This window comes from Salvia splendens, chromosome 5 (assembly GCF_004379255.2).
Source record: "Salvia splendens isolate huo1 chromosome 5, SspV2, whole genome shotgun sequence".
Classification (NCBI taxonomy): Eukaryota; Viridiplantae; Streptophyta; class Magnoliopsida; order Lamiales; family Lamiaceae; genus Salvia; species Salvia splendens.
The window spans coordinates 41,630,426-41,642,583 of record NC_056036.1 but is presented as its reverse complement, the minus strand read 5'-3'; the positions used below and the strand labels follow the sequence as shown (position 1 = coordinate 41,642,583).

The 12,158-nt window shown below is 36.3% G+C and overlaps 2 protein-coding genes across 2 annotated transcripts; both read right to left on the bottom strand.

Annotated features, from left to right (window-relative positions):
- Window positions 1-262: 262 nt before the first annotated feature.
- LOC121804310 (golgin subfamily A member 6-like protein 22) lies at window positions 263-1,774 on the bottom strand. The gene has a single exon (XM_042203803.1). The coding sequence runs from the start codon at window positions 1,772-1,774 to the stop codon at window positions 263-265; it is 1,512 nt and encodes a 503-aa protein (XP_042059737.1).
- Window positions 1,775-9,803: 8,029 nt separating this feature from the next.
- LOC121802847 lies at window positions 9,804-12,158 on the bottom strand. Its single transcript, XM_042202541.1, has 3 exons — window positions 11,476-12,158; window positions 10,726-10,966; window positions 9,804-10,299 (listed from the first exon to the last, which is right to left on the bottom strand). Exons 1-3 carry the CDS (start codon window positions 12,018-12,020, stop codon window positions 10,090-10,092), a joined length of 996 nt encoding a protein of 331 aa, XP_042058475.1. The 5' UTR covers window positions 12,021-12,158; the 3' UTR covers window positions 9,804-10,089.

The window sequence follows — 12,158 nt, the reverse complement described above, 5'->3', positions numbered from 1 at the left end:
ACCGAGCACCCGTAGCCGAGCACACCATATCTTTAGAAAATACCGAGCAGTTTCTGAGCACCATGCTAAAAGTCGGAAACATCGAAAATACCCGGGAAGCCCTGCTAGTAGTTTCCGATCACTAGGGTCTCGGAATTGTTTTAAACTAGGGAAGGACTCAAGGTTGTACATAACAATAGTAATCTATCTCTAAATCGAAAAAAAAAAAGGAAGGAAAAAGCAGCATTTGATCAACATCCAGTATGATCAAACTACATTAGCTTCAAACAATTAATCTTTGCTTATTAACTCTTGCAATGAAATCTTCAACCCTTTTGTTCAACATTTTAAGCTGTTCCTCCTCTTCTTCTTTGGCTACTGTTTTTCCCAATCTTACAATCTCAGTTTCACTTCTGCAACTCCTCATCCCCATTTTCTTCTCTTCATTTTTCTTGGTGAATTCCTCTTTTTTAACCCTAGCTGTTTCCTTCTCAACAGTCTCGCCATCAAACAAAACCATTCCCATTTCTTCTTCTTCTTCACCCTTAGCTTTCTCCGTTTTCACCATCCCACTTTCACCCCATACCGCGCTTTTGCTACTCCTCATCGATCCCACTTTCATCTTTCCACCGTCGTGAATCCCTTCCTTCTTTTTGTCCTTGATAACATTTTCACTTTTCACCATCCCACTTTCACCCCAAATCGCGCTTTTGCTACTCCTCATCGATCCCATTTTAATCTTTTCACCGTCGTGAATCCCCTCCTTATTTTCACCCTCGGCAATATTTTCACTTTTAACCATCCCACTTTCACCCCAAATCGCGCTTTTGCTACTTCTCATCGATCCCACTTTCATCTTTTCACAGCCATGAAACCCCTCCTTATTTTCACCCTCGATAATATTTTCACTTTTCACCATCCCATTTTCACCCCAAACTGCGCTTTTGCTACATCTCATCGATCCCACTTTCATCTTTTCACCGCTATGAAATCCCTCCTTATTTTCACCCTCGACAATTTTTTCACTTTTCACCATCCCACCTTCACCCCAAATCGCGCTTTTGCTACTCCTCATGGACCTCACTTTTATCATTTCACCATCTTGAAACCCTTCCTTTTTTGCCTTGATAATATTTTCACTTTTCACCATCCCACTTTCACCCCAAACAACGCTTTTGCTACTTCTCATCGACCCCACTTTCATCTTTTCACCGTTGTGAAACCCCTCGTTTTTACCCTTGATAATATTTTCACTTTTCACCATCCCACTTTCATCCCAAATCGCACTTTTGCTACTCCTCATCGACCCCACTTTTATCTTTTCACCGCCGTGAAGCCCCTCATCTCTTTTAACCTTGATTCTATTTTCACCTTCTACCATCCCACTTTCACCCCAAACCGCACTTTTGCTACTCCTCATTCCCAACTTAATCCTCTCCTCTTTTTTAACCCTAGGTTTCACCATCCCACTTTCACCAACAACTACACGTTTCTCCTTATGGATGCTGGTGCTTCGACTCCTCGCAACATATTCATCATAGATATCTGGTGGAGTAGAAGATCGCTTTAGCTTGGACTCCCCAACGAGGATCAAGACGATGAGATTTCCCACGACGAAGAAGCATTTGGCATTGAAACAAAGTGAAACTTTGTCCGAGAGAGAGGAAAAGACAAAGTGGCCGGAGATGGAAGGGAACCAAAAGGGAGAGGAGAAGAAGAAGCAAGTGATGATAGATGTGAGTGTGTAGAGAACAAGATTGTAAACAATCATAGCCATCTTCTTGTAGGTTCTCATGGCTTGGGTTTTTTGGTGCTTGATTGAACAAGGATCCATTTTGATTATGAGAGGAAGAACGAGTGGATTTTAGGTTTGTGGAGAGAGAAATTTGAATCCCTAGCTTATTCCACTTGTTTGAAAGATGTGAAGAAAGGAAAGGGGTATTTATATACTAGGATTTTGTGGGGGAGAGAGATATATTCAAAATCTAGACACAACACATGCTTCTTTTGCATGAATTATTTTAATAAAAGTTGGTGTGTAAAAAGACTACTTTAATTTTTTGAAAAGCACTTCATAACATTGTTACCATCCATGTACAGTGCATTGTATGACTTTTAAGTTCTTTGGTTTTTAAACCTTGCCATGTGATTTTGCAATTAGTTTTCTTATTAAATGCTCAAGCCGTGGATATGACGAACAGAGTAGTAGTATAAAAGCAGTTCAGAACAAAAACAGTAACAATAAAACAACGAAATCAACAAGTAGACAAAGACAAACACACTATCGAATCTTCGAATTTATCTTAATTATTATAAAGCTAACGAAGTTTTATTCGAGGCAAGTGTGACGATCGATGTAGCACAGTTTAATTGATAATATCCATGTTTTCCCTCTAATGAATAGATCATAATTCGAATAATTTTGGGTGCGTGTGTTAGACTATAAGTTGTCATTCACTAGTCACTGAGATATAACTCAAAGGGTGGATGTATTTAGTAATATGGCCATCATGAAAGAATCCACCATATAAATTTGTGAATAACAAATGGATTCATATATTGGAGCGAACCCTAGTCATGGAAGGCTGCAAAAAGATATAAGTAATTAAGAAAATATTATGAAATACATATGAAAATATGTTCGAGTTTATTCTTCTGCTTGCTCAAAGACCCGGTCCCGTTCTTTCATAGCACTTGTCCTCAAGTTTGATAGAAAGTTATGAACCTTCCTCTTATATTTGATAGCATGGTCGATTTGGTGGCTCAAGAATAAAATTATCTTTTAGAAGATGGATCCAAATTGAGAGATGAAAAAAGGCTACTATTTTGGAGGCTAGGTTCATGGATAAAAGGGCGGTGTCCAAAGTTTCCTTTCCTATCAGGGCAAATATACAAAGAGTTGGCCAGGATTAGAAGATGGTCAGATAACAAGCTTAGGACCAAGAATGCAATCAAATATTATTAAAGAAGCGACCTTCTTTCTTTCGGTTTGTTGTTTAGCCCTTTTGTTCCCCGGTCTTGCTTGTTGTATGGGTTTTTGCATATTTTGTGTGCTTCTTTGAAGGAATATGTGCCCTCATCTGCTACTTGGAGTTGGGTTGAGTTTTTTTGAGCTAAGTAGTTTTGGATTGCTTGCTCACCATTATTTAGATAGAGCCTTTTGCTTAACGAAAAAAAATTATGTGAAAGGAGTTGCTGATATGAGGATGCTCATCGGCATTGACCAGTAAATAGAACTCGTGGGATCAATTACAGTAAAGTAAGCGTCGTTGACATAAAACAAAAGCAGATGTAGTGTAGTAGTTGTCGTCGAAAATTTAATGGAATGTTCATGGATCCGTGATGGGGTAGGTCGGGCCGGATCCGCCATTGCTTCCGTCCATTAGAAGATCATGTTTGATCTTCTTTGCAAGTATATCTAGCTAGAGTCCTACAAGACAACAATTGTGAAGAAAAGATAAAATTTATAGTACTATTAAATAATTCTAAACGAAGATGACTTCTAACAATGACAAACACTAGAATTTTTTATATGTAGAAAGTAAAAAAGAGGAAATAACCCACTTTAATTGGTGGTGCAAAAAAATATGGAAAGAGTTGAAGATGTGTGTTTCCTGTTGATTTCGTTTGGCTTTACTCCAAATAATTGAAGTGCTTTGAATATTGGCCAAACAAAGATGATTGTAAAATTTAAAACTTTATTAACTAGGTCCATCCTTTTCACGTCTTTTCCATAAATAAACTTTACTCATTTTGATTTATCATATGTACTTCACCTTCATAACTTAGGAGATAGGACTCTTACTTTAATTATCTTCAAGTTTATCTAAATGGAAATAGAGAAATATATGATGCCTGCGTGATCTATTGTCATAATTCGAATTTAATTATAATGAAATATCAATAAAATTACAAATGTGTCATTCGATATGCAAAATGGCGCCTTCTAGTGATGCTCGGAATTATATATTTTTATTAACATAAGTATTTTTAACACATAATTTTTACACTTGGTGATGCAAAATGATTATTATCCTCAAAAAATGTTCATTTTAACACATAATTTTTACATTTAGTACTCATTTCATTCAAAAATCAATTCGAACCTAGATTTGAAGCATTCATTCATACAAGATATAGACGAGTCGTAGGACTAGTACTCAGTTCCGAGTATCGAGTAGATTCATCGCAACATTATATTGAGTCTGTTTCGTGCTTCGCCTCGAGTCCACCTTAACCATTGTATCTTACCAATTGCAGCAGTTTGTTTGCACGATTAAGCGATGCAATAATATTGTCTTCAACAAATTGAGTTTTTTCCATATTCTAACAAAACCTCGAAGTTCATTTATGCCCACAGAGTTAAATAGACGAATGCTTTGAATGCCCATTGAGTCAAATAGATTAATGCTTTTAATTGGTGGTAAAGAAAAAAAAGTAAGCATAGATTAGTAAAAGTTGGAAATGAATATTCTTACATTAAGCTTCGAGGAAGGAATCAAAGAGGAGATTAGGCATTAGACAAACCACACACGTATGATTCATGATTCAGGTTCAAATACTCATTTATATTTTTACATATCGTTTTTATTAGGGCAACTTATTTGAAAATTCATGATTTTTTTTTTATCAAATTTAAGTCTATTAGGGCAAGTATAACTTAAGGCACCACCATACAGGTAGATGAGTCCAAAATTACATAAGGTAGGTACCAATTAAGACATTGCATTGCATATAAATGGGATTATACTTTTATATTTATATGTGGTATATGTATAAATTATCTCAATCAAGAAACTACAATGGAAGTACGTATAATGAGACCAAAAATACATGTGGTATAAACTATACTCCATATATCCAACTATCTTAATTTAGGCAAGTTGAAACCTTAAACTTGTCTCTAATTTAGGCATATTTGGTTACATTTTCCAAGTTTATTTTTATCAGTTCCGTTTCCAACTTTATTATTAGGTCACATCTCTATATTTTGGTAAGCTACTCTACTTGATTCCTTGATACTAGTAGTACTTGTTTGAAACTTGATAGGAATTAATTGTAAAGGTTTGCTTTTCAAGAAATTGATGGATTTTCCAAAAAGAAAAGGCGCAAATATGACGTTAGCTTAGGTACTAAGGTAGTACTACTAGGAATATTAGGCATATGTACCTGGGAATTGGATCCCATGTGGCTCCAAGCACAGCACGGGCTGCTGTTTCCACAGCAATTTTTTTAAAATAAAAAAAATTAATATTTTATATATTATTTTAATATTATAATTTGTTATTAAAAAATGGACTATGTGAAACAGCAGCCCCTGATGTGCTTGGAGCCACAGCAGGGGATCCAATTCATATGTACCTGATATTTGAGCACTCTCGATACCAACTTTTGGGATGTGTTTTTCTATTTTAGAGAATTGTTGATACATAATATGCCTACTGTTTATTAGTACAATTATTTTCACATATTTTAGTAGAATAGAATATAGATAATTTGTCATGAGCAGCCTCTCTCTCTTTCTCATTCTTTTCATTGGTATATATTGATGAGCATGCAGGCGTACAGGTGTAGGTGTCGTGTAAAGCAAGGGTGTATCCTACTGATCAGGATAGAAACCCCAGCTAAGTCTGAACCTGGCTATCAAAGAAATTCCTCAACCCACTTCTACTGATTAGTATAGTAGAGGTAAGGGTCGAATCCCACAGAGATGATGCGTTTGGGTAATTGTGGTGATATTCTGGAAGGGTTTGGTTAGCTACCACGCTTGGATTGAGATTCTACCTAGACAGGAATTAAAGGGTGTACTCTACTGACTGGGTGGTGTGAAAGTGAACGACATGTGGCTGTGTACGTGAGAGTGGAGGACAAGGTGTTTCAGGGACATGTGGAAAGTAGATGGTTACTATAAAAGGCTAAACGGAATATCAGAGAATAAGAGGCAGTTAGGTGGCCACTCTGTCAGATCTGTAGGGTACCAACATAAAAAGCAAATGACAAAAGGAAGAAGTAACTAAAAAGTAAAGTGGTCCCAAACTTGGATGTGGATGTTATCTTCTTCAATAAGAATGCAGAAATCAAACAAACTCAGATTCCATGAACAACATTTTTCATATTAACAGCTTCACAACTCAGATCCACAAATTAGCGCTCTAAATCTCAAAGATCAAACGAACGAAATCAAGAACTACTCATACTGGATGACATGCAAAGTGGTAGAATAACGTAACTCGGATCTCACACTTAAACACTTCGGGAATTAAATCTAAACAACAAACTTAACTAACAACTCAGATCGAACAACTCCAAATGAAATCATACTTTCAATACTTTGAAAATAACGCAGCAACTAGATCTAAGCTACCTAGGCAGAATTAAACAGATTCGAACCGAAAGAGATGCATAAAAACAACTTCATTGCATAAAAACGTTTGGATCTAAACAAAACACTTCATAAGATGATAAGTACTGAAAATGCAGCAGATCCAACGAAAGAAAACTAGTGAGGGTTAACTAAGAAAGCGAATAAAGATTGTTTTGCCACTCCGGGCGATGAAACTGTTACGACTACGAGATAGACAGGCTGGAACGATGGAAGACGAATCTCCGGCGAACTGATGGAACTTCAGGTGACCATGGTTGTGGCGAGAAACGAGAAGATGTAGGACAATGCTGAAGGAAACTGATCTACCGAGAGAAAATATTTTAACTATGAGTGGAGTGTGTAGATCTCCCTTTCTCTCTCCAAGTGGCTTCCTTTTATAGGGAGGTCTGCCCTTGATTTTTATGGTAGACTCTCTTCGTGAAATGACTCTTTTGCCCTCGTTTGTGTTTGATCCTTCCCAGCAATCCTTCTTCTCCATCTCGAGCCTTTTCTGGCATGCATCCTGATCAGTATTGCACCCTTCTGGCGCTCTTTTCACCTGAGTTATCCGACACCCTTCTTACTGACTGGAACCATTTCCCTGCACACTTTAGCAACTATTTTGCAGATATAATCCAATTATGCACGTATACTAACTAGTAACCAAGGCCTAGAATACGACTTATCATATATATATTGGTTTGCTAGTGTTCATCATTCCTCTCATTTTCCATATCTTTTATCCTAAAATATGAAATAAAAACTCCTACTCCCCTACTAAGATGTATATAGTAAATGCCAATTTCCCTCATTTTCCATATCTTTTATCCTAAATTATGAGATAAAAACACAATGAACCGTCTTTTAAATTAATATACCAGGATTAATAAAAATGTAATATAACAAAAAAGATTAAAAAAATGTGAAGTTTACAAATAAATATTGGACACCACTATAGTAATGGGGTGCACCGAATGGCGTGTAATAATAATAGTATACGACAAGGCAGAAGGCAGTGTGACAAAAAATTTATTCTGGGCTTTGGCCGCAATTGTATAGCTGCGTTGGATCTTTTGTACAGCTGCGCTGGATACAGCTTGCATATTGAATGGTTCCCATAATTTGTAAATAGAGTATATCCCGTGGTTCTGGACATGCAATAGCCCTCCCATAGCCTTGCCACTGCCACATCATCAGCACTAAAATCCTCCTACCACATCATCTGGACATGCAACTGAACAAGCAACTAGACATGCAATAGTCCTCCCATAGCCTATCCACATCACTAATAACAATTATATAATTTAATTTACAATCGTAGCAACATACGGAATTTAATTTACGAGACAAATACAGGAAAATTAAATAATACTATTAAAATTTTAAAAAGTACATTAATTTACGAGACAAAGCGCGTATGTATAGTGTTTCGAAAAATAAAAAAAATTAAAAATCTGACGCCGGTCTGACGCCGATCCGGAGCCTACAATGGCGCCGTGAGGATCGACGTGAGAATCGGCGTCAGCCCAAGAATCGGCGTGGGCACGCCGATTTCGCCGACGCCACTCGCAATGGTTCGGCGTCAGCACCGGCGTCCGCGAAAAATAGGTGTGCCGGTGACGACGCCGCCATTGGAGATGCTCTTAAATTAGTGTGTGTGAATTGGTGTCATAGAGAGATTAATAACATATTCGAGTCCTAAATTTATTTATTCAAAAACACTTTAATGTTAAAGAATGTATACAAAATAAATATACATAATACCACGAATACAAAAAGTGAAACATAAGTAATTTTTTTTTAAAAACATAGTACTATATCTTTTAAGGACATAAAATTGAGATGCAATTATTTTCGTTGAAATTTTTTGAAAAATAACAACGATTTAGAAAAACGTTCCTGAATTAAGAACAAAATTAACTTAATAACTTGTTTTTAAGATGCTTCTATTTACGTCCTCTAATTTTAGTTGAGACATAAACAATAAGAACTTTTTTGAAGTATTGATGGTATATTTAGAAACGCAAATTAGCGTCTTTAATAATATTAAAAATATCTTTAATAAATTTTTGTTCGTAGTGTGTTATTATTCTAAAAGCAATAAGAAACTGGATACTTATATAATGGGGGAGTAGATGAATAGGCAAAAAAAATGATGAACACTAATTATATCTAAAAAGCATTTAGAAACTCAATACTTAGACCATCTCTAAGGGGAGAGATAAATGGAGAGGTTAAATTAGATAATTTTCATATTTATTTTTTTTGCATAAAAAAATCATTCTTCAAAGGGAGAGGTATTTGAGAAGGTATTATACATTTTCCCATTTTGAAGAAGTATTTTTACCCCTCCATCAATGAAGAGGTAAAATCTTATAACTACCATATTTACTTTCTTTTCATGAAAAATTATTCTCCAAGGAAGAAGGTATTTGAGAAGGTATTACGCTTTATATTTTTTAAAGCATTTTGTAGTATTATTTTATTTTAAAAAAATCATTTACCTTTCTATATACCTTTTTCCTTTGAATTGTTTTACTTTTTAAAAGGATATATTTCACTTTTTAAGAAGATAAATAAATGATATACCTCTTCTATTTATATCTCCAACATGGAGATGCTCTAATATAATGGGGGAGTAGATTAATAGGCAAAAAAAATTGATGAACACAAATCCTAATCCAAACAGAGTCTCATTGGACCTAAAATTCAATTTACGAGATGCCCGTCTCTGGGATTAATTATCTACTATCATTAAGTCTATTAAGTTCATCCTTTTATTTTAAGAATTATTACCATATTCTTACCAAAAAAATATTGTGCCCCTCTTATTTAATTGTAATAAGATTTGTCCTCAACGTTTAGTTTATCTTAAATAATATTTTGAATTGTTATCCATTAAATATCTCTAACTTTTAAGTATAAACACCGCGTGTATAATATTCCGTCACAAAAAGCTAATATATGTCGTCGAAATTAGAGTTTAAGCAAAATAATAGCTACCTTAAATCAAGCAATCCTAATACAACAAAGATAAATAAGATAATGACAATATACAATATTAAGCTCTTAAAGTCTGATAATTAGAACAATACATCCTAAATTTCTCTTAAAAACAATAAACAGTTAAAAACAAAACTAAGTTCTCATAACATTAGTCATTTAAATTGAAAAAATTGATTAAAAAAAAGTGAAGTATATTTATACTTTTTTTATTTTTCTTAGTTTTTTATTTTATTTTAATGAAACGATATTATTTTGAACATTACCAAAGTACATCATTTATGCAGAAATAAGCCACCTCCAAAAAATTTGGTTCTCAGTATAATACTGTATTTCATTTTCAAATGGTATAGGCATCAAAATTTGATTGAAGTTAGTGATTTAAATAACTACTAATCGAACAATAATTATAATTCAAAGCTAAAATCAAACTTGCAATATGATGGCGAAACAGACATAAAACCTGATTTCACAATATTATATAAAATGAAAAAAAGTCAAGTTGAATAGAATGAAGAGAAAGCTCATTCCCACATTACAACAGAAGATGGAGTTTCAGTTCTAAACTACCCTCACAATAAACTACAAAAACAAAAGGCCGCTCTAAAAACTACAACTTCCCATGCCAAAAAACAAAAAAAATCACAAATCTTGTCAACCAAAACTTGAATAAAATTAGAAAAGAATCGATCCCAATCTTATCTTCCCAACAATAGCCTACAAAAATGGTTAAACCAAACCCTCTAGAGCACCAAGGCTACTTTCTCCATCGAGCTCAGCACTGACCGATGCGCCACCAAAGGCTCATAATGATCTGCTCCGGCTCCACACCATCCCGTCCCTTTCATGAACAGAAACAATGGCGCCTCACAAATCTCACTTCTCGGCCGGTGAGGCAAGAAGAACACACAGTTGTCTTCTTCCACCATTGCATCGGATCCGTGCGCTTGAAGCTGCATACATACATAACTCAATAAGGCCAAGACAACTCAAACCATCATCATTGATTCAACAAACAGTGATCCTCTATAAAATAATCAAACATCTTCACATAATCAAGCACAAAATTAAACCACCCTACATTGTGCACCACGCAATACGGCCAAGCATCATCTTTCACAACTCAAACTCATCATCGATTCATCAAACAACGATCATTTAGCAAATTCATGAATTTAAAATCAAACATCTTCACATAATCGAGTAAGATTCATCAAACAAGGTCTTCAAATCTAGGTTGTAATGTGGCTAAGGTAAGAGTTTGATAGATATAGATAGTAGGTCCAAAAATCACTAAAACCGAGCACCAAATCAATCACCCTACACCGTATCCATATCAATGGGGTGCACACTGCAGAACAAAAAGAAGGCATTCTTACCACAAAGATTTCTCTTTTGAACTCAGTAGCGAGGCACTCTATGGCTATGTCATCACCAAAAGCCGCGGAATGGCCATCTCTGTTCTCATCAACCGTCAACAGACCCTCCTCCGTGTACTGCAGATTGATGATATGGTATTCGTCCTCACCAGATCCTGATATTGACATGTACTTGGCCCAACTCAGCCCATCATCCACAGCTACACATCTTTCTTTGTAAATTGACTCAGCAGCCATTTCTCTTCAATCATTTCCATATAACCATCAATCAGAATACCACAATGCCCATATGAATATGCAACATTATACTAAGATTTTGAGAAGTCTTTTTCTCCTAAAGCTGCTGAGAGATCTCCAGAAATGGCCAATGTATTTCAATATATCGAAAATGAATCTATAAATCTGAGAGACTCGTAGAGATTAAGAAAAAATTAAATTAATCTCTGAATCTCGCTCAAACACAAAATTCGTTAATCCAAAAATATCCAAATGTATTTAAATTTTATATTCCCTAATTTTGAGTATTCTTTCCAACAACCACAAGAGGCATTTTCCAAACAGTCAAATCAACTTAATACATAAAAAAAAGAAAAAGAAAAAGAAAAACAGAAAAATTGCATCAGATTTAATCCGCATTTATGAAATTCAAGACTAAGGAGAGAAAAATTAGGGTAATGAATCACATTTCGTCTTCATACAAAACCAGATCTAAGAAATTGACCAGATCGGAAAACAAATCGGTATACATACCTCTGCATACCTAGCTGAACCAGCTCATCAATGGCGGAATCCAATTTCTCCCGATCTTCCTTCTTCGCCAGCATCTTAACCTCCTGGACCACATGGATCCCCCACCCCGACTTCAGATCCGGCGCGTACATGTTCCTAATCGCGGATTCGATGAACCTCCTCGTCTCCTCGTCCACCGATCCAAGATCCTCGACGAATCGCTTGACCGTCCTCAGCCGCAGATCACGCGCCGCGCAATCGATCCCCATGGACTTACGCGCCGCCGTGAAGAGGCAGTTCCCGTCGGCCTCGACCTCTCCGCCGTGCACGAGGCGGAACACAATGTTGAGGCTCTTGTCCTCCGGGTGCTTCCACAGGACGCCCTTGGTGTAGAGGCGCGTGAGGTGCCTCTTCTGCTGGTCCTCCAGCCCCGGCACGCTCTCCCACGCGATCTCCGGCGGAGGCACCGACGCCTGATCGGCGATTTCGGAGGAAGGGGTGGTGGTCGGATCGCGCCATGGGATCACCGGAGACGACGCCGTTGAGTCGCAGATTAGCTTTCCCATTTTTTCGAGTTTTTTTTTTAATTTATTTTTTTCTTTTTTTTACGTTTTCTTTTTTTTCCTTGGAAAAGAGACGTTGGGGAGAGAGAGAGAGGGGGTAGGAGAGGGAAATTAGGGTTAACGGATAGATTATGACACACG

Coding starts and splice junctions, on each gene's coding strand:
- LOC121804310 (XM_042203803.1), bottom strand. CDS start 1,774: ATGAGAACCTACAAGAAGATGGCTATGATTGTTTACAATCTTGTTCTC.
- LOC121802847 (XM_042202541.1), bottom strand. CDS start 12,020: ATGGGAAAGCTAATCTGCGACTCAACGGCGTCGTCTCCGGTGATCCCA. Junction 10,967..11,475: donor GTTCAGCTAGGTATGCAGAG/GTATGTATACCG, acceptor AAATGATTGAAG/AGAAATGGCTGCTGAGTCAA. Junction 10,300..10,725: donor TCAAAAGAGAAATCTTTGTG/GTAAGAATGCCT, acceptor GTATGTATGCAG/CTTCAAGCGCACGGATCCGA.